This window comes from Macrobrachium nipponense, chromosome 1 (genome assembly GCF_015104395.2).
Source record: "Macrobrachium nipponense isolate FS-2020 chromosome 1, ASM1510439v2, whole genome shotgun sequence".
NCBI lineage: Eukaryota > Metazoa > Arthropoda > Malacostraca > Decapoda > Palaemonidae > Macrobrachium > Macrobrachium nipponense.
In genome coordinates this window covers 185,341,749-185,364,634 of record NC_087200.1, presented here as the reverse complement: position 1 = coordinate 185,364,634, position 22,886 = coordinate 185,341,749, and the positions used below count along the sequence as shown (strand labels likewise).

The 22,886-nt window shown below is 33.7% G+C and overlaps 2 protein-coding genes across 2 annotated transcripts in view; both read right to left on the bottom strand.

The window, feature by feature from the left end:
* The window catches only part of LOC135219028 (platelet binding protein GspB-like), a 239,515-nt gene that overhangs the window by 109,075 nt on the left and 107,554 nt on the right, over positions 1-22,886 (bottom strand).
* Positions 270-15,342, bottom strand: LOC135220073 (mucin-2-like). Its single transcript, XM_064257396.1, has 8 exons — positions 15,178-15,342; positions 12,910-13,509; positions 12,691-12,792; positions 7,993-8,859; positions 5,417-5,637; positions 2,385-3,156; positions 608-1,097; positions 270-426 (listed from the first exon to the last, which is right to left on the bottom strand). Exons 1-8 carry the CDS (start codon positions 15,206-15,208, stop codon positions 270-272), a joined length of 3,240 nt encoding a protein of 1,079 aa, XP_064113466.1. The 5' UTR covers positions 15,209-15,342.

The following is a 22,886-nucleotide window of genomic DNA, read 5'->3' as shown; positions in this document are numbered from 1 at the left end:
TTTTCAATAAAAACTTTTACATAAATTCCTCAATTAAAAGAGAATATATATTCAGATCATCTATCGTAGAAATGAGGGAAAGATGACATAAGTACATCTAATGTGGTCATTCTTGAAAAAGGTAATGATAACCGAAGTAGAATGCAGGGAATAAAGCCAAGTATGAAAGCCTACTTGAACCACTGAAGTAAGAACTAGAAGAAGAAGTGAATCTTGTTGTAGTTTCTGCTGTTGTCAGAGTAGTAGTGGTGGGAGAGGGAGAAGTTGTGCTAGGTGTTGAGCTTGTGGTTGTTGTAGCAGGCGTTGTTGTAGTTGAAGTCGTTGACGTGGTAGTAGTAGGTGTTGGAGTGGATGTTGTTGATGTTGTACTTGTAGTTGTCGGAGTTGGTGGAGTAGTGGTTTAGGTAGTTGAGTAGTGATGTTGTACTGTAGATGTGGAGTTGTTGTGGTATGGTAGGAGTGGTAGTAGTAGTTGATGTTTGTACTTGAGATGTTGAGTTGTTGTGGTTAGTGGTAGGAGTGGTAGTAGTAGTTGATGTTTGTACTTGTAGATGTTTGGAGTTGTTGTGGTAGTGGTAGGAGTGGTAGTAGTAGTTGATGTTTGTACTTGTAGATGTTGGAGTTGTTGTGTAGTGGGGTAGGAGTGGTGGTAGTAGTTGATGTTGTCACTGTAGATGTTGAGTTGTTGTGTATTGGGGGGGTAGGAGTGGTAGTTGTCTTTGATGTTGTACTTGTAGATGTTGGAGTTGTTGTGGTAGTAGTAGGAGTGGTGGTAGTAGTGGTAGTAGTTGTACTTGTAGTTGTTGGAGTTGTTGTAGTGGTAGGTGTGGTAGTAGAAGTAGTTGATGTATTTGTAGTTGGTGGAGTTGTGGTAGTAGATGAGATTGATGTTGTAATTGTGGGAGTTGTTGTGGAAGTGGTAGACGAGGTTGTAGAAGTATTTGATGTATTTGTGGTTGTTGAAGTATTTGATGTATTTGTGGTTGTCGAGATTGTGGAACTGATAGGTGTGGTTGTAGTTGTTGATGATGTTGTGGTTGTTGTAGTAAAGTAGGGGCTTAATACACTGTATTGGGAACTACTTGACAGACTTGAACCTAAGGTTAAAAATATTAAGATTTGTTATAAAAAACCTATTTCTGACACTTATTACATACACAAAAGGACAACACATATAGACACACACACATATGCTACACATTTACACACACACACATACATACATACATACATACAGTATATATATATATATATATATATATATATATATATATATATATATAGGTATAATATATATGTATATATATTTTGATATATATATAAATATATATATACATATATATGAAGATGAAATGATGGTAAAACTGAAATGTAATAATATAACATCAAAAGGGTTGGGGTATAGCGAGGATAATCAGGAAATATTTGTCTCATTCTGTAAGAATAGAGAAATATGTACGTTAATCATATCATGTAGATTTTCTTTCCGAAGAAGTTTTGCCATACATGTCATGAAAAATTTGAATTTATTTAGCTTGAGCTATGAAATTGATGAAAATTATATCCAATTATAAGAGCAATTAAACATTTCATACATAAAAAGAAAAGTTATTTATTTATCTATTTATTTATCATCATTATTGACTGTTTTTGGTCTATCATAGCCAGCCTATTCGACTGGGTGGTTTTTTTTAGTGTTTTGGTTCCGGGTTGGAATCCTGCCTCCTTTAGAGTACATTACTGTTCTTTCTATATGCACTGTTTATAGGTGCACACTAAAAAAAAAGTATACTGATTGCAGCAATAAAATCTTCCTTTAATAAAGCATGTTTTTAAATGAGGGTTTACTTTCAGAATGTTATTATTATTATTATTATTATTATTATTATTATTATTATTATTATTATTATTATTATTATTATTATTATTATTATTATTATTATTATTCATTTAATATGAAATGAACACAGTTGGAAAATAATAATTATTGTTCAAATGGTAATTACATGTGCAAATAATCCAACAGGGAATTAGGAAAAATATAATTTCACAATACGATTACACAATTGTAATCAATGCTGATAACTTTAGTTTTGGTCATATAGAGAGAAGTGAAGAGGTATATAGATAGATAGATAGAGAGAGAGAGAGAGAGAGAGAGAGAGAGAGAGAGAGAGAGAGATAAATTTTAAAGTTTCATGTTTAATATTTTCAATTAAAAACCCTATTTTGCATAAATTCCTCAATAAAAGAGAATATATATTCAGATCATCTATCGTAGAAATGAGGGAAAGATGACATAAGTACATCTAATGTGTCATTCTTGAAAAAGTATGATAATCAAAGTAGAATGCAGGGAATAAAGCCAAGTATGAAAGCCTTACTTGAACCACTGAAGGAAGAACTAGAAGAAAAAGTGAATCTTGTTGTAGTTTCTGCTGTTGTCAGAGTAGTAGTGGTGGGAGAGGGAGAAGTTGCGATAGGTGTTGAGCTTGTGGTTGTTGTAGCAGGCGTTGTTGTAGTTGAAGTCGTTGATGTGGTAGTAGTAGGTGTTGGAGTGGATGTTGTTGATGTTGTACTTGTAGTTGTCGGAGTTGGTGGAGTAGTGGTAGATGTGGTAGTTGTAGTAGATGATGTTGTACTTGTAGATGTTGGAGTTGTTGTGGTAGTGGTAGGAGTGGTAGTAGTAGTTGATGTTGTACTTGTAGATGTTGGAGTTGTTATGGTAGTGGTAGGAGTGGTGGTAGTAGTTGATGTTGGAGTTGTTGTGGTAGTGGTAGGAGTGGTAGTAGTAGTTGATGTTGGAGTTGTTGTGGTAGTGGTAGGAGTGGTAGTAGTAGTTGATGTTGTACTTGTAGATGTTGGAGTTGTTGTGGTAGTGGTAGGAGTGGTGGTAGTAGTAGTTGTACTTGTAGATGTTGGAGTTGTTGTTGTAGGGGTAGGTGTGGTAGTAGAAGTAGTTGATGTATTTGTAGTTGGTGGAGTTGTGGTAGTAGATGAAATTGATGTTGTAATTGTGGGAGTTGTTGTGGAAGTGGTAGACGTGGTTGTAGAAGTATTTGATGTATTGTGGGGTTCGAGATTGTGAATTGATAGTATGTGGTTGTAGTTGTAGATGATGTTGTGGTTGTTGTAGTAAAGTAGGGGCTTAATACACTGTATTGGGAACTACTTGACAGACTTGAACCTGAGGTTAAAAATATTATGATTTGTTATAAAAAATCTATTTCTGACACTTATTACATACACATAAGGACAACACATATAGACACACACACATATGCTACACATTTACAAAGACACACACACACACACACACACATATATATATATTTATATATATATAATATATATATATATATATATATATATATAATATATATATATATATATATGAAAATGAAATGATGGTTAAACTGACATGTAATAATATAACATCAAAGGGGTGGGGGTATAGAGAGGATAATCAGGAAATATTTGTCTCATTCTGTAAGAATAGAGAAATGTGTACGTTAATCATACCATGTAGATTTTCTTTCCGAAGAAGTTTTGCCATACATGTCATGAAAATTTGAATTTATTTAGCTTGAGCTATGAAAATGATGAAAATTATATCCAATTATAAGAGCAATTAAACATTTCATACATAAAAGAAATTATTTATTTATCTATTTATTTATCATCATTATTGTTTGTTTTTGGTCTATCATAGCCAGCCTATTCGACTGGGTGGTTTTTTTAGTGTTTGGTTCCGGGTGGAATCCTGCCTCCTTTGGAGTACATTACTGTTCTTACTATATGCACTGTTTATAGGTGCACACTCTTCTGCATGAGTCCTGGAGCTATTTCGGCACATAATTTCCTATGATTATGTGTATAACCTCCAGTGGAATATACCAGATCCTTCTTATTTCTATTCTAAGATGTTGATATTTATCAATTTTACCATTTATTTCCGAGCTACTCTGGTGTCTCATGTTATTGCTACATCAGAAAGTGATACTTTCTTCTTGGTTTTGTCAAATAATTTTATTATTGTTTTTTTTCTTTTTTTCTTTTTTCCTTTTTTTATTGGTTTATCACAATCCACCAATTCGACTGGTTTGCATTTATAGTGTAGGGTTCCGGATTGCATCCTGCCTCCTTGGGAGTCCATCACTTTTCTTACTATGTGCGCCGTTTCTAGTATCACACTCTTCTACATGAGTCATGGAGCTACTTCAGCCTCTAGTTTTTCCAGATTCCTTTTCAGGAGTCTTGGGATCGTGCCTAGTGTTCTTTGGGTACAATTTCCACTGGCATATCCCATGTCCTTCTTATTTCTATTTTCAGGTTTTGATACTTATCCATTTTTTGCCTCTCTTTCTCTTCAACTCTGGTGTCCCATGGTAATGCGACATCAATGAGTGATACTTTCTTCTTGATATTGTCAATCAACGTCACGTCTGGTCTATTTGCACGTATCACCCTATCCGTTCTGATACCATAGTCCCAGAGGATTTTCCCCTGATCGTTTTCTATCACGCTTTCAGACTGGTGCTCGTACCACTTATTACTGCAAGGTAGCTGGTGCTTCTTGCACAGGCTTCAGTGGAGGGCTTTTGCCACTGAATCATCTCTCTTTTTGTACTGGTTCTGTGCAAGTGCCGGACATTTGCTTGCTATGTGGTTTATGGTTTCATTTTTGTATTGCACTTCCTACATATGGGACATATGTTATTTCCATCTATCGTTCTTTGAACATAACTGGTTCTTACTGGCTGATCTTGTGCCGCTGTTATCATTCCTTCAGTTTCCTTCTTGAACTGTCTTCTCTGTAGCCATTGCCATGTGTCATCGCTGGCTAGTGCTTTAGTCTGTCTTATGCGTTGTCCGTGCATTGGTTTGTTGAGCCATTCCTCTTTTCTGTTGTCACTCTACTGTCTCTGTATATTTGTGAGTCTTCGTCTACTTTTATCAGCCCTTCTTCCCATGCACTCTTGAGCCACTCGTCTTCACTGGTTTTCATATGATGCATCAGTGCTCTGTTCTCGCTGTTGAAGCAGTCCTCTATGCTTAGTAGTTCCTTCCCTCTTTTCTTTCGTGTTATGTATAGTCTGTCCATATTTGCTCTTGGGTGTAGTGCCTTGTGTATTGTCATATGTTTCCTCGTCCATTCCACTATTCCTGCGCTGTATCTGATTACTGGCACTGCCCATGTGTTTACGGCTCTTATCATATATCTGGCGTTGAGTTTTGACTTGAGTATCGTCTTGATTCTCTGCATATATTCTTTCCTGATCGTGTCCTTCATCTCTTGGTGTTTTATATCCCCTCCTTCCATTATTCCCAGGTATTTGTATCGTGTCTCATCTATGTGTTTGATGTTGTTCCCGTCTGGTAGCTTTAGCCCTTCAGTCCTTGTTACAATCCTTACAGTCTGGATTAGGATATCTATTTCCCTGATGCTCTTACCATACAGCTTGATTTCTTCTATGAACATCAAATGGTTAATTCTGTTGCCTCTTTTCTTGAGTTGGTACCCAACATCCATCTTCTGCAGTACTTTTGTCATGGGAATAATGGCTACTACAAAGAGTGATGGGGACAGTGAGTTCCCCTGGAAGATCCCTCTCCTCATATTAACCTCTTCTAGTCCTATTCCAGAGCTTGTAAGTATTGTATTCCAGTTGCGCATTATATTTTTGAGGAAGCTGATGGTGTTTTCCTCTGCCCCATTTATTTTCAGGCATTCGATTAGCCATGTGTGTGGTATCATGGCGAAGGCTTTCTTAAAGTCTATCCATGCCATGCTTAGGTTGGTTTTCCTTCTCCTACTGTTCTTCGTTACCATTTTGTCTATCAGGAGCTGCAACCTTCTGCAACCTTTCTGTTGATGGGGGATGGTGTTTGTCTCCTCTAGGTTTTTGTATAGTCTTTCACTGATGATACCTGTTAGTAACTTCCACATTATTGGTAGGCAGGTGATAGGCCTGTAGTTACTGGCTATATTTCCCTTACTCTTGTCTTTTTGTACTAAGGATGTGCTTCCTGTGGTCATCCATTTGGGTGCTTGGTGATTTGAGATACAATGCTGGAGTTGTTCTGCTATTCGTGGGTGTAGGGCCTTGAAGTTTTTCAGCCAGTATCCATGGACTTCATCGGGACCTGGGGCTTTCCAGTTTGGCATTTTCTTTAGTTGGTGTCTGACTGTGTCTGTCGTGATCTCTGTGAATCTTTGTTTTATTCTCCCTGTTTCTTCTTCCTTGACTTCCTGGAGCCATGTTGCATGTTTGTTGTGTGATACCGGATTGCTCCATATGTTTTCCCAGAGTCTCTTACTTGGTTCGGCTTCAGGAATTTCTGGGTGGTTGTCTTCCCCTCTTAGTTGGCTGTATAGTCTTTTCTGGTTGGTTCAGAATAGTTTGTTCTGTTGGTATCCTCTATTCCTGTTCATGTACCGTTGGATTTTATGTGCTTTGGCCTTAAGCCTCTGTTTTACATCTTCTATTGTGTTGTTTAGTCCCCTCTCTTGTACTTTGTATTTCTCGTTGAGTTCCTCCCTTGTTTTCTTGCTTCTTAGCCTTTTTTCTGCCATCTCTTTCAGTTTACTCAAGTCAGATCTCATCACCATGATTTGCTTTTCCAGGCGCCTTTTCCAAGGAGGTTGCTGTTTTGGTTTCTGTTGGGTTGGTTGTGTTGGTGGTGTTGGTGTTCGAATCCCCATCAGTTCTGCTACTAATCTTGCTCCTGCATATGTCAAGTTATTTGTTTCTGTGATTTTGGTTGTGTGTATTATGCCCATTATTTCATTGACCTCACTTGTTTTCTCCCTTAATTTCTTGGTGTTGTAGGCTTTCATGGAAGGGATCTTTGTTCCCTCTGTATCTGGCTCCATCCATTGTCTAATCTTTTCTACCCATTCCGTTCTCTCTGTTACTTCGTCGGTGTTTTCTTCGTGTATTATTTATTATTATTATTATTATTATTATAATTATTATTATTATTATTATTATTATTATTATTATTATTATTATTATTATTATTATTATTATTATTATTATTATTATTATTATTATTATTATTATGATTTAAGGTTATTGCTGCATCAGCTACATTATTTTTTGGAATTATGGTTTTTTCATTGTTGATTAAACTGTTAAGCAACTCACCAAAGATTGGTATGTCAAAAGTAAGTAATTATTTACTTTAATTTGTATTTCATCTCCTGAGGTGATGTTATAAAAATAGAAGTTTAAAATTAATTACTTTTGAATTCCAACCTTAAGTGCCTTGCTCACCTACTTAAGCAACAATGAAAAAACCATAGTTAGAAAAATGAAGAAGTAGCTCTAAAAAATAAGTTTAGCTGATGCAGAAATAATCTTTAATAGAGCATGTTTAAATGAGGGTTTACTTTCAGAATGTTATTATTATTATTATTATCATTATGATTGTTATTATTATTATTATTATTATTATTATTATTATTATTATTATTATTATTATTATTCATTTAAATATGGAATCAACACAGTTTGGAAAATAATAATTATTGTTCAAATGGTAATTACATGTGCAAATAATCCAACAGGGAATTGGGAAAAATATAATTTCACAATACGATTACACAATTGTAATCAATGCTGATAACTTTAGTTTTGGTCATATATAGAGAAGTGAAGAGGTATATAGATAGATAGATAAAGAGGAGAGAGAGGAGAGAGAGAGATAGAGAGAAGAGAGAGAGAAGAGAGCGAGAGAGGAGAGTGAGAAGAGCAGAGAGAGAGAGAGAGAGAGAGAGAGAGAGAGAGAGATAAATTTTAAAGTTTCATGTAATATTTTCAATAAAAACTTTTGTATAAATTCCTCAATTAAAAGGGAATATATATTCAGATTATCTATCGTAGAAATGAGGGAAAGATGACATAAGTACATCTAATGTGTCATTCTTGAAAAAGTATGATAATCAAAGTAGAATGCAGGGAATAAAGCCAAGTATGAAAGCCTTACTTGAACCACTGAAGGAAGAACTAGAAGAAGAAGTGAATCTTGTAGTTTCTGCTGTTGTCAAGGTAGTAGTGGTGGGAGAGGGAGAAGTTGCGATAGGTGTTGAGCTTGTGGTTGTTGTAGCAGGCGTTGTTGTAGTTGAAGTCGTTGATGTGGTAGTAGTAGGTGTTGGAGTGGATGTTGTTGATGTTGTACTTGTAGTTGTCGGAGTTGGTGGAGTAGTGGTAGATGTGGTAGTTGTAGTAGATGATGTTGTACTTGTAGATGTTGGAGTTGTTGTGGTAGTGGTAGGAGTGGTAGTAGTAGTTGATGTTGTACTTGTAGATGTTGGAGTTGTTATGGTAGTGGTAGGAGTGGTGGTAGTAGTTGATGTTGGAGTTGTTGTGGTAGTGGTAGGAGTGGTAGTAGTAGTTGATGTTGGAGTTGTTGTGGTAGTGGTAGGAGTGGTAGTAGTACTTGATGTTGTACTTGTAGATGTTTGAGTTGTTGTGGTAGTGGTAGGAGTGGTAGTAGTAGTTGATGTTGTACTTGTAGATGTTGGAGTTGTTGTGGTAGTGGTAGGAGTGGTGGTAGTAGTAGTAGTAGTTCTACTTGTAGATGTTGGAGTTGTTGTTGTAGTGGTAGGTGTGGTAGTAGAAGTAGTTGATGTATTTGTAGTTGGTGGAGTTGTGGTAGTAGATGAAGTTGATGTTGTAATTGAGGGAGTTGTTGTGGAAGTGGTAGACATGGTTGTAGAAGTATTTGATGTATTTGTGGTTGTCGAGATTGTGGAACTGATAGGTGTGGTTGTAATTGTAGATGATGTTGTGGTTGTTGTAGTAAAGTAGGGGCTTAATACACTGTATTGGGAACTACTAGACAGACTTGAACCTGAGGTTAAAAATATTAAGATTTGTTATAAAAAAAAACTAATTGTGACACTTATTCATACACATAAATACACAATTCTCTTGAAGAATATGCGTATAAGCACAAAAGCATAGACACACACACGCTACATATCTTATATATATATATATATATATATATATATATATATATTATTATATTATAAGATAAATAATATTATAAATTTATATTTATATATATATATATTTATATATATATATACATATTATAAGATATCTTATAATATATATATAATATATATATATAATATATATATATATATATATATATATATATATATATATAGTATATATCATATATATATAATATATATATAGATATATATCACACATATATATATATAATATATACCCACCCACACACACATATATATATATATATATTATATATATATACATTCAGTTGTATTCCCACATAGGAAATGAAAAAAGGTATATCTCAGAAATGCCCAACAGTTTCGTCCTCCAATGGACCTCTTCTTGGAGCTCCAAGAAGAGGTCCATTGGAGGACGAAACTGTTGGGCATTTTCTGAGATATACCTTTTTTCATTTTCCTATGTGGAATACAACTGAATTACTATATCTTCGTGGCCGAAGAAGATTACCAGTACTATATAATACATCTACTATATATATATGATTAATATATATAGATATATATATATATATATAGATTTATATTCTATATGTAGAGGGCAATATATTATATATCTATATATAGATATATATATATATATATATATAATATATAATTATATATATATTAATTTATAATTATATATACACACGTATATATATATATATATATTATATATATATATATTATATATATATATATATACACACACACACACACATACACATATATATATATATATATATATATATATATATATATATATATATACATATAAAATGGCAATTTGCAAAGTTGGATAACAAACATCTGATTTGGATCTTAAAGCGTTTCGAAAAATGATTTTCTTGCTAGTGTTAAGTGAAAGGTCATTTGTAAATGCTTCCCAGGTTGGAAAATTATACCGAACACGTAAAAAAAATGTGACAATAATACACTGAATTCTATCGAAATAAAAAAAATTGCATCATCATTTCACATGCTTATGTAAGAGCATGTCAAGTATATATTAAAATGGCTATTTAAAAGGATGTAGGTGTACCAGCAGCGAAAAGAGTAAAGCTGAGAAACTTCAAATAAGTTACAAATTATATTTTATTATGAAGCTTAACTATCAGTATTCAAAACGATAAGTTATAAAAAGGAAGTTTTTCCATAAGTGCAAAATCACAATTCTAGTTTGATTCCTACGTAACCCGTCAATAATTTTTTCTGGATTACTATGCTGCCAATATCTGCGGACTGACATTGCATAATTGACACATAAGCACATTCATGTTGAGTATCTCTGGTGTAAAACGTGAGCTAGATAAAAAATTAATTTACACACTCACTTGCTTTAATAAATTTTTTGATACTGTATTCAATTTCAAACTTTTCTGTTACTCAAGTAAAATTTGTTAATATAGTTTGAAATTATATATATAAGAACTGACTTAACGGCAGATAAGCAGATTAATCAATATATTTTTAAAGTTTATAGAAGAGACTAAAAAGGTCTGAAAAATGTTTTGCATCGAGTTAGAGATACAAGAATTTTAGCAGAGAATATTTATGATTTATCTGTTTTAATGAAAATAAAAAAAAATAAATAATGTGCTTGTTAAACAGTACAGAACAATTAAATCTAATAAAATATAGCTTATTTATTTTAATTTTCGTTGGAGAAACAAGCATCTACTTGACCGTAGATTTTAGCACTTTTTTTTTTGTTACGTTAAAAGTTATGGATATAATGTCAGCAACTTATGTGTAAGGGGAAAATCTTGCATGCGGCCTAAGTAGGTTGGAGGTCGGATCATTACTTTTTATTTTTTAAAGATTAATAAAGGTAGGTACCTATGGAAAGCAGAAAATATAGATGTTGATAACTCAGTAAACATAAAAACATAGTTTTCAAAAAATATCTATTTTCTAAATAATTAACGAATACAGATATTTGTCAGATGCGTCATTCATATATCTAAAGCATAAACTGATAAGCTTATCAGAAGAGAAGACATTACGAAATAAAGATTATAAATAGCTAGAGGAGGTGCTATTTAAAATGTGTAATATTCTATGATTTTGCACTTGTTTCTACCGTCTTGCTGTTAACTAGACAATTTAATTGTAAACCTGTTCAGCAAAATACAAGTTAATGCAGCATGAAATAAGCTAAATATTTATAAAGAGGCTGTTTAAAATATTGAACTTTATTAAATGTGTTTATCAGAGACTAAGAAACGCTTAACATATGTAAATTTTTTGAAAGTAAATTAATTCATAATACTTTATAGAACTTCACCATTCAAAAGATTATTATTAACTGTTGCATAAGCTGTGCTTTATGTAACATGAGATTATTGAGCTATCAAACAACTATATTTTCTGCTTTCCATGTGTTCTTACCTTTATTAATCTTTTACAAAGATAAGCCATAAGTCTTTTAATATGTTTGCATTTTTAGTACGACTTGGAGAGAGAGAGAGAGAGAGAGAGAGAGAGAGAGAGAGAGAGAGAGAGAGAGAGAGAGAGAGAGTAGAGGTGCACAATGACACTATCAAATAACTACACAAAGTCAAATCTTACTTGAACTACTTAAGATAAGACTAGATAAAGAAAATGGAAGGTGGGAGTTTTGTTTTTAAAATGAGGTTGTTTTTGGTTTGTGTAGTAGGTGTTGGTTGTTTGGTGATGAGTTGTTGCGTTGTTGTTGGTAGAGGTGTGGTTGTGGTTGATGAAGTTGTTGCTGTTGTTGTTGGTGATGCAGTAGTAGTTGCTGTTGTTGGTGGTGGTGGGCTATTAGTTGGAGTGGGTGTAGTAGTACGTGTGCTAATGGATGTTGTTGTAGTTGGGGCAGTAGTTATCAATGTTGACGAAATGGTTGTAGTAGCCATTGTAGATGTAGTTGGGGTAGTTATGGTTGAAGAAACTGTTGGGTTTGTTGGGGTAAATGTAGTCGAAATTGTTGTTGAAGAGGTATCTGTATTTTCAGTAGGACTGGTTGTGGTCAAAATACTTGCTACACTGTATCGGGAACTGCTTGAAATACTTAAGAACCTGATATAGAAAATTATATCAGTAAGCCGATATGCAATTGCTTTTACTCTACTCTCAAATTACACTAACATGTGAATGTAATTCTGAATCTAAAATGAGTATATTTGAATACGATTAGCAGTGTATGCAGAAGCTTCTGTAGATACGTGGGTGTGGGTGTGGGTGTGGGTATGGGTGTGGTAGATAGGATGAGCTAACACTGGTGAGTGGTAGTCTATAAGCAGCCCAATCGCTGTCTCCCACAGAAGGTCCTTGATATTTATACTTCATTTGAGATAAATTCTCAGCATCAAAAGCCGAGAGACACACACAGACGGATTGTTATCATTTATAATTGCTTATTCTTACTAAGACTTAGTATATAGAGATAAGATGTAGTCAACCTTTTACTTTTTTGTCTTTACTACATCTTATTCATAAGCAACTATACAACACAGTTGATGGAGGTGACCAGTCACCTTTCTTGATTCACGATTAAATTTAATTGTGAAACAATAAGCAATACATTTTCTATGATCAAAATTAAAATATAAGCCTGATGAGTCTTATTCAACAAGAAAATGGATGATCAAATATATAAAAAAAGAAGAAAAACCAATTTGCACAGAACTGACCTAGACTGCTGCTGCTGAACGAGGAGGAGCTGGATGTTTGAGTAGTTGGAGAACCGGTGGTGGTGGTGGTAGTTGGAACCGTAGTTGTTGTGGTTGGTGTACCTGTCGAAGTTGATACTGTTGTAATTGTGAGGGTAACATTGGTAGTTGGTGTTGCAGTTGTTGTGGTTGAAGACATTGTTCTATTCGTAGGTGTTGCAGTTGTTGTATTGGAAGTACCTGTTGTTGCAGTTGTTGTGGTCGGTGTGCCAGATGTTGTTGTTGCAGATATTGTTGTACTTGTAGGTGTTGCTGATGTTGTATTAGAAGTACCTGTTGTTGCAGTTGTTGTGGTCGGTGTGCCAGATGTTGTTGTTGAAGATATTGTTGTACTTGTTGGTGTTGCTGATGTTGTATTAGAAGTACCTGTTGTTGCAGTTGTTGTGGTCGGTGTGCCAGATGTTGTTGTTGAAGATATTGTTGTACTTGTAGGTGTTGCTGATGTTGTATTAGAAGTACCTGTTGTTGCAGTTGTTGTGGTCGGTGTGCCAGATGTTGTTGTTGAAGATATTGTTGTACTTGTAGGTGTTGCTGATGTTGTATTAGAAGTACCTGTTGTTGCAGTTGTTGTGGTCGGTGTGCCAGATGTTGTTGTTGCAGATATTGTTGTACTTGTAGGTGTTGCTGATGTTGTATTAGAAGTACTTGTGGTTGCAGTTGATGAGGTGGTGGGAGTAGCTGTTGTTGTTGTAGATGATCCAGTAGTAGTTGTTGGTGTTGCAGTTGTTGTAGTAAAGGTTGGACTTGATATGCTGATCGATGAACTCGTACTACTTGAACCTATTAATCAAAACTTCATTTCAGAATACCACTTATAATTACACACTCCTTCATAAAGCATTAAACACGAGATATCTCTCTGACTTTTGTTTATGAACTTTCGGTGAGTAACCTGATCAGATCATGATATTGTGAAGCATAATTGTATCTTGATCAAAATTTCTTAATTGAAGTTACGTATAGAAATTCATTACAAGAACAAAGTCCATCTTTAACCTTAAGAAAACCAATGACAAATATTCGAGTTTTTGCTTTTCTATCTAGAATATGCAAATTTTCCTCCAAGAATCTAATGCATGGAAATCTATAAAAATGAAAAGTTATTAGTATTTTGGAATGATTATCAGCATTTTCTTTTTGTCACCAGTGACAATGGTTCAACAAAAACAGTTCCATACGAGGTGCTACAGCCGTCACTTAATCCGATAGTTACACCCACTGTCCTCCATTTTACATTATATTTATCAATGATTACTTCCTTCCATCTAATATAGAACCACTCCAACTCTCATTTTTACTGTCCTCACACATAAATGGCTAACAGTATCTTAGAGCTTGGCTTTATATCCTAATTTTCATTAATCAGTCAAGAAAAATCTTCCGTTGATTTTTTAAATCTCTATAAAATTCCAATAATTTCAGGATATATGTTGAACATTAATACGGCACTAAAACTTTTCTTTTCTCTATTAACACATTACCTGATTTCGTATGACTCTTCACATAGAACTGAATGAATGTATGAAAGTAAATTCTTTAGTTGGATGAAAATTAGACTACAATGAAAGTAAATTAACATAAAGACAATAACATAAACAGGTGTGATAAGTAGAAATTGAAAATTCTAATTTGATCTGTTCTATCTCTATTTTCTGTGCAAATATGAATACTTTTCTGACAGTTAAAAATTTTAAAATATCTTGTCCATATCAGAGTAAAGCAGAAAAACGAATATAAGGAGAAAGATTGCAATATAGAGACCGAAATGATAATATCAGGTAATTTGTGGATGTCCCATGTGTAAATGGAACAATAAATATGTGAACCGGAATATATAACCTTCACATCATTCAAGAGAGAAAATTATGTAGTAGTGCCAGAAGAGTTTGGACACCCACACCTAATGTGGTGAGATCAAGGAGATGTATAAATGAAAATGAGTGGATATTTGAGAAAGTGAAATTATAAGACACGTGATTAGAAGGAATTCAGTCACTATACATTTTAAACAATGAAGATAATATCTTAGCAATTGGATATAAAATGATGCATAATGAAGTGGTAGAAAAATGCATTCCTTCATGATAGAGAAACAGGAAAGCACTGGCTAACTTATAACCTTACATCATTTTCATTTTGTGTTTATCCATATTTCAATGTTCCCTTTGGTAAAACATAGAATAAATTAATTAATTCACTACTAAACCCTCTTTTAAATTTTCAGTAATTTTCAATAATGACTTCTATGATGTTTCTTATTTTACTTATCTAAATCTTCAGAAAAACTTGTTAGGTGAGGAAAAATATTAGTCAACTAGCTTTTAAAAAGATGATTGTACTCTGTGATCATATTATTTGGAGGAGAATTTTGTAGAATTAGTGTAGACAGATTAGAAATAATCTTACAGTAAAACATCTGAAATAAAAAGCTATTAGCAAAGAACTAACCTAGACTGCTGCTACTGAAGGAACTACTCATTAGTTGTGTGGTAGTTGTTGTAGTTGTTGTTGGAGTACCAGTAGTAGTAGTTGTAGTGATGGGAGTACCTGTTGTTGTAGTTGTTATATTGCTGGTAGTTGTTGATGGTGAAGTTTGTTGTTAAATTGTTGGTAGTTGTTGATGGTGGAGTTGTTGTAGTTGTGGTTATGTTGTTGGTAGTTGTTGACGGTGGCGTTGTTGTAGTTGTGGTTATATTGTTGGTAGTTGTTGATGGTGCAATTGATGTAGATGTGGTTATATTATTGGTAGTTGTTGATGGTGGAGTTGTTGTAGTTGTTGATGGTGGAGTTGTTGTAGTTGTTGATGGTCCAGTTGTTGTAGTTGTTGATGGACCAGTTGTTGTAGTTGTTGATGGTCCAGTTGTTGTAGTTGTTGATGGACCAGTTGTTGTAGTTGTTGATGGTGGAGTTGTTGTTAAATTGTTGGTAGTTGTTGATGGTGGAGTTGTTGTAATTGTGGTTATATTGTTGGTAGTTGTTGATGGTGCAATTGTTGTAGATGTGGTTATATTATTGGTGGTTGTTGATGGACCAGTTGTTGTGGTTGTTGTTATATTGCTGGTAGTTGTTGATGAGGGAGTACCTGTTGTCGTTGTAGATGATCCAGTCGTAGTTGTTGGTGTTGCAGTTGTCGTAGTAAAGGTTGGACTTGATACGCTGATCGATGCACTAGCACTACTCGAACCTGTCAATCAAAACTTCATTTCAGAATACCATTGTTATTTACATACTCGTTCATAAAGCATTAAACCACGAAATATCTCCTTGACTTTTGTTTATGAACTTTTGGTGAATGACCTGATCAGATCATGATATTGAGGAGCATAATTGTTTCTTGATCCACATTTACTAATTGAAGTTATATATAGAAATCAATACAAAAATATAGTCCTTCTTTAACCTTAGGGAAAACAAGATATAGCAATGAAGATGATTGGATATTTAAAAAACTGAAATTCAGGGCACACAAGAGTAGGGGGAATTCAGTTACTATACATTTTAACCAATGAGGTTAATATCATAGTCACGGGGTATAAAAAGATGCATATTAAGGTGGTAGAAAAAAGCATTCCTTCATGATAGAGAAATATGAAAAAAGGACTAACATACAACATTATCATTTTGCGTATATTCATTATAAAATATTCCTTTGGTAAACCATATTGAATAAATATATTAATATACTTCAAAACACCCATTTAACCTTTTGATAATTTTCAATTATATATTCTATGCTCTGTCTTATTTTCCTCATCTAAATATTCAGAAAAACTTGTTAGTTGAGGAAAAAAATTGGTTAACTGTCTTTTAAAAAGAAAATAAAATAAAATATACAGTGTGTTCTTATTAATTGGAGGAGAATTATGTAAATTCTATAGAAAGAATAGGAATAATCTTATGGGATACAACCTGAAATATAAAGCTATTAGAAAAGAACTAACCTAGACTGCTGCTACTGAAGGAACTACTCAATTGTTGTGTAGTAGTAGTTGTAGTTGTTGTTGGAGTACCAGTAGTAGTAGTTGTAGAGATGGGAGTACCTGTTGTTGTAGTTGTTGTTATATTGCTAGTAGTTGTTGATGGTGGAGTTGTTGTAGTTGTTGTTAAATTGTTGGTAGTTGTTGATGGTAGAGTTATTGTAGTTGTGGTTATATTGCTGGTAGTTGTTGATGGTGGAGTTGTTGTAGTTGTTGTTAAATTGTTGGTAGTTGTTGATGGTGCAGTTGTTGTAGTTATTGTTAAATTGTTGGTAGTTGTTGATGGTGGAGTTGTTGTAGTTGTTGTTAAATTGTTGGTAGTTGTTGATGGTGGAGTTGTTGTAGTTTTTGTTATATTGCTGGTAGTTGTTGATGGTGGAGTTGTTGTAGTTGTTGTTATATTGCTAGTAGTTGTTGATGGTGGAGTTGTTGTAGTTGTTAAATTGTTGGTAGTTGTTGATGGTTGGAGTTATTGTTGTTGGTTATATTGCTGTAGTTGTTGATGGTGGAGTTGTTGTAGTTGTTATTGTTAAAAATTGTTGTACAGTTTTGATGGTGTTGCAGTTGTTGTTAAATTGTTGGTAGTTGTTGATGGTGCAGTTGTTGTATTTGTTATATTGCTAGGTAGTTGTTGATGGTGGAGTTGTTGTAGTTTGTTGTTACATTGTTGTAGTTTGTTTTTTGAAATTGGTTTGGAGTTTTGGTTGTAGTTTGTTGTTAAATTGTTGGTGTTGTTGATGGTGGATTTAGTTTTTAGTTGTTAGTTTTAAATTGTGTAGTGTTGATGGTTGCAGTTGTTTAGTTATTGTTTAATTAGTGTAGTGTTGATGTGGAGTTGTCGTAGTTTTGTATAAATTGTATGTAGTTGTTGATGGTGAGTTGTATGTATTGTTGTTATATGCTGGTAGTTTGATGTGGAAGTTGTTCTAGTTGTGTTAATTTGCATATAGTTAGTTAATGGTGGAGTTGTTGTAGTTATGTTAAAATTGTTAGGTAGTTGTTGATTGAAGTTATATGTAGTTGTGTTGATATTTGTTGGTAAGTTTGTTTTTTTGATGTTGAGAGTTGTTTGTAGTCGTTGTTAACTGTTTGTAGTTGTTGATGGATGAGTTGTTGTTAATATGTTGTTATGTGGAGTTGTTGATGGTGGAGTGTTGGTTAGTTTCTGTTATATTGTTTGGGTAGTTTTGATTGGTGGAGTTGTTGTGTTGTTGTATATTGCTAGTTAAGTTGTTGTTGGTTGAAAGTTGTTGTTAGTTGTTAAATTGGTTTGGTTAGCGTTTGATGGTGGAGTATTGTAGTTGTGGTTTATTGCTTGGTTAAGTTGTTGATTGGTGGAAGTTGTTGTAGTTGGTTTGGTTTTAAATTGTTGGTAGTTGTTTGATGGTTGCAAAGTTTGTTGTTCAGTTTTGGTTTAAAATTGTTTGGTGTTGTTGATGGTTGCAAGTTGTTGGTAGTTTTTGTTAAATTGTTGGTAGTTGTTGATTGGTTGGAGTTGTTGTAAGTTAGTTTCTTGTTAATTTGTTGGTAGTTGTTGATGGTGAGTGGTGTAGTTGTTTGTTAAATTGTTGGTAGTTGTTGTATGGTTTGGAGTTGTGTAGTTGTTGGTTTAATTATTTGCTGCGTAGTTTGTTGATTTTTGGGAGTACCTGTTGTCGTTGTAGATGATCCAGTCGTAGTTGGTGGTGTTGCAGTTGTCGTAGTAAAGGTTGGACTTGATACGCTGATCGATGCACTAGCACTACTCGAACCTGTCAATCAAAACTTCATTTCAGAATACCATTGTTATTTACATACTCGTTCATAAAGCATTAAACCAAGAGATATCTCTATGATTTTTGTTTATGAACATTAGCTGAGTAACCTGATCAGATCATGATATTATTGAGGAGCATATTTGTTTCTTGATCTAAATTTCTTAATTAAATTTGAATATTTTAAGGAAGAATAGTGACAAAGATTCAAGTTTGTGCTTTTCTTTCTAGAATATACGAGGTTTCTTCGAGGACTTACATCTATGTAAATCTATAAAATTAAAAACGTTATTTGTATTTTGGGATACGCATCCATTAAATGCATCAGGAATATTAATGTTTATTGGGCTAGACAGCAGATATTGTATTTATACTTACATGTAATATTTTATTTTTTCTCTAAAGGCGAGAAATTGTTACAGTTTTGAACAATTAAGTCTTTTTATCAAGATCTACACATCATATGTTTTTCCAAACTTTTTTTATTAGTTTTCCATAACAGAAACCCCAACATGAGAATTTTTCCTGCAATTATCACGTATTGATTATCCGCATTTTCTTTTTGTGACCAGTGACAAGGATTCAACAATAATAATTCCATATGAGACACTACAGCTGTCACTTACTCCCATAGCTACGCCCACTGTTCTCCATTTTACCTTATATCCATCCATGCTCCTTTCTTCCATCTGCTATAGAACCACTCCAACTCTCTTTCCAATGCATTCACATTGAATGGCTAAAGGTATTACAGAGCTTGGCTTAATATCCAAATTTTCACAAATCAATCGAACATTTCTTTTCTCTATAAACATATTACCACTCTTTTGTAAGAGTCGTCATTCAAAACTTAATGAATGGATAAAAGTAAATTGTTTAACTAGATGAAAATTAGACTACATTGCATATAAATTAACAATAAGATATGAACATAGACTCGTGAAATAAGCAGAAATTTAAAAGTCTAATTTTTCCTGCTCTCTATATATTCTATGCAAATATGAATAATTTTTTTACAGTTAAATAATTTAGAATATCTTGTTTATTTGAGAGAAAAGTAGTAAAAGAAATAATAGGATAATGATGATAAGATACAGAGTGAAATGATAATATCATGTAAGTTGTGGACGTCCCATGTGTAAATGGAAGAAGAAATAGATGAAGTAGAATACGAAACTTAAACATAATTCAGGAGAAAAAATTATATTGGCGACAGGAGAGTTTGGACACCCACCACTAATGTGGTGGGACCATTGGGATGTAAGAATGAGAAGAAAGGATATTTGAGAAAGTGAAATTACAATTCACGAATGAGTGGGGAAAATTTAGTCATTATACAATCATGCATGATAGAAAATCCGTAAAACGCTGGGTATGTTAATAATATAACCTCACATAAGTTGAATTTTGTGTTTATTCATTGTTCAATCTTCCCTTTCGTAAAACATATAGAATAAATGACTTAATCTACTTCTAAACCCCCTTTTAATATTTCTATAATTTTCAATAATATATTCTATGCTATTTATTATTTTTATCTTCTAATTCTTCGTAAAAACTTGGTAGTTAAGGGAAAAGTTTTTTAATGATTTTAGTTAACTACCTTTTAAAATGATAATTAAATTAAATATTCTCTGTGTCTATATTAATTGGAAGAGAATTGTGTAACTTCTGAATAAATGGAATAGGAATAATCTTATGGAATATAACCTGAAAAAAAGGTATTAGCAAAAAACTAACCTTCACTGCTGCTACTGAAGGATCTACTTGTAGCAAAGCTTGGACTTGCTACACTGATGGATCCACTGGAACTACTTGAACCTGTTAATCAAAACCTCGTTTCAGAATACTATTAACACGTACATAATCATTCATAATATCTTTATAAGTTTCCCTTTTTTCAAAATACAATAAGAACTTCAGGACAGCTCTAAAGCATTTCTTTTCTTTATCAGAGAATTTCCAGTTTCTTGAACTTGAATTTAAGGATAAAAGTATATGGTTATCTTTCTGAAAATTGAACTAGAATGAGTGATTAACGTAATGAAGACAAAAGACTTAACAAGTGAAAAAGTTAAACTTTGAAATATTGATTTGCTCTACTGAATTTATTTTTAGGAAAATATGAATAATGGCGTGAACATTGAATCATTTGCAATTTGTCTTGTCGATTTGAGAGTAAAGCAGTACATGCAACATTACAGGAAAGATGACAAAATAGAGAGTAAAATGATAATATCAGGCAAGTTGAGGACGTTCCATAAGTAGACTGAATAATGTTGTTGGTGAAGTGTAATTGGTTCATACATAACCTTCACACCATTCTAGAGAGAAAATTACGTGGTAATGATAGCTGGGTCCCAGTTAGTTCCACACAAAATGTATTGAGACCAATGAAATGTAAAAATGAAGATGGGTGGATATTTGAGAAAGCGGAGTTACAAGGTAAACATTATTTGAAAATTTTACAACACTTTCTTTATCTTTCAGGCCATGTGAATAATGGTTTATCAAGATGGTGTAAAAGAACGAATAAGGAATTGTTGGAAAAATGCATTTCTCTTCACAGAGAAACAGAAAAGCTTGAGCAAACTTATAACCTTTCATTATTATAATTGTTTTTTTTTATTTATTCATTTTCTAATGTTCCCAGTTGTAAAACCAATAGATAATAAATAAATTAATCCACTTCTAAGTCTTCTCTAAACTTCCAATTATTTTTCATAATATTTTGTATGTTATTTCTTATTTCCCTTATCTACATTTTCAGAAAAACATCTTATATAAGGAAAAAAGTATTTGTTAACTAGCTTTTCATTATATAATAAAGTATATTGTAATCTATGTTCATATCAACTGGGAAAGAATCACGTAAATTCTATGCAAAGAGAAAAGGGATAATCTTGAGGAATATCAACTGAAATCAAAATCAATAAGCTAAGATCTAACCTAGACTGCTGCTACTGAAGGAACTACTCAGTGGTTGAGTAGTAGTGGTTGTAGTCATTGTTGGAGTACCAGTGGTAGTAGTTGTAGTGGTGAGAGTGACTGTTGTTGTAGTTAATGTAATATTACTGGTAGTTGTTGATGGTCCAGTAGTGGTAGTTGTTGATGGTCCAGTAGTAGTAGTTATATTGCTGGTAGTTGTTGATGGTCCAGTGGTGGTAGTTGTTGATGGTCCAGTAGTGGTAGTTGTTGATGGTCCAGTAGTAGTAGTTATTTGCCTTGTATTTGTTGAGTCCAGTGGTGGCAGTTGCCTTGATGGTCCAGTAGTGTAGTTTGTTGATGGTTCATTGGTGGTAGTTGTTGATGGTCCAGTGGATGGGCCCAGTAGTTGTTGATGGTCCGTAGTGGTAGTTTGGTTGATGGTCCAACCGTTGGTGGTAGTTGTTGGATTGGTTCCAGGCCAGGTTGGTAAGTTGTTGATGGCCCAGTGGACCAGTGGAGGTAGTTGTTGATGGTCCAGTAGTGGTAGTTATATTGCTGGTAGTTGTTGAAGGTCCAGTGGTAGTAGTTGTTGATGGTAGAGTAGTGGTAGTTGTTGATGGTCCAGTAGTGGTAGTTGGCTGTTACACTTGTTTGGATTAGATGGTCCAGTAGTGGTAGGTTATATTGCTTTTGGTAGTTGTTGATGGTTCAGTGGGGTTGGTAGTTTGTTGATGGTACCAAGGCTGTGGTAGTTATATTGCTGGTAGTTGTTGATTTTCCAGTGGTGGTAGTTGTTGATGGTCCAGTAGTGGTAGTTATATTGCTGGTAGTTGTTGATGGTCCAGTAGTGGTAGTAGTTGATGGTCCAGTGGTAGTAGTTGTTGATGGTCCAGTAGTGGTAGTTGTTGATGGTCCAGTAGTGATAGTTGTTGATGGTCCAGTAGTGGTAGATGTTGATGGTCCAGTAGTGGTAGTTGTTGATGTACTTGTAGGTGTTGTTGCTGTTGTATTAGAAGTACCTGTTGTTGCAGTTGATGAGGTGGTGGGAGTAGGTGTTGTTGTCGTCATAGACAATCCAGTAGTAGTTGTTGGTATTGCAGTTGTTGTAGTAAAGGTTGGACTGGATACACTGATGGATCCACTGGAACTACTTGAACCTGTCAATCAAAACCTCCTTTCAGAATACCATTTACACATATATAATAATTCATTAATCAATATACCTGGTGAAACATCTATTCTATTTTTACTTATTAACTTTCCGTGAGTAACCTCATCAGATCATAATACTGAGGTTCATAAATTTTTCTTGAACGAGATTTCTTAATTCATTCACTTTCAGATATTCAATACTAGAATAAAGTATCTCTTTCCTAAAAAAATCAAAGATTCCTGCTTTTATTCCTCACTATCCAGAATATACAAAGACTTTATTGTATGCAAATCTATAAAAAAAAAATATTTTTCATTTGTATTTTGGAATATGCAGCCACTAAAT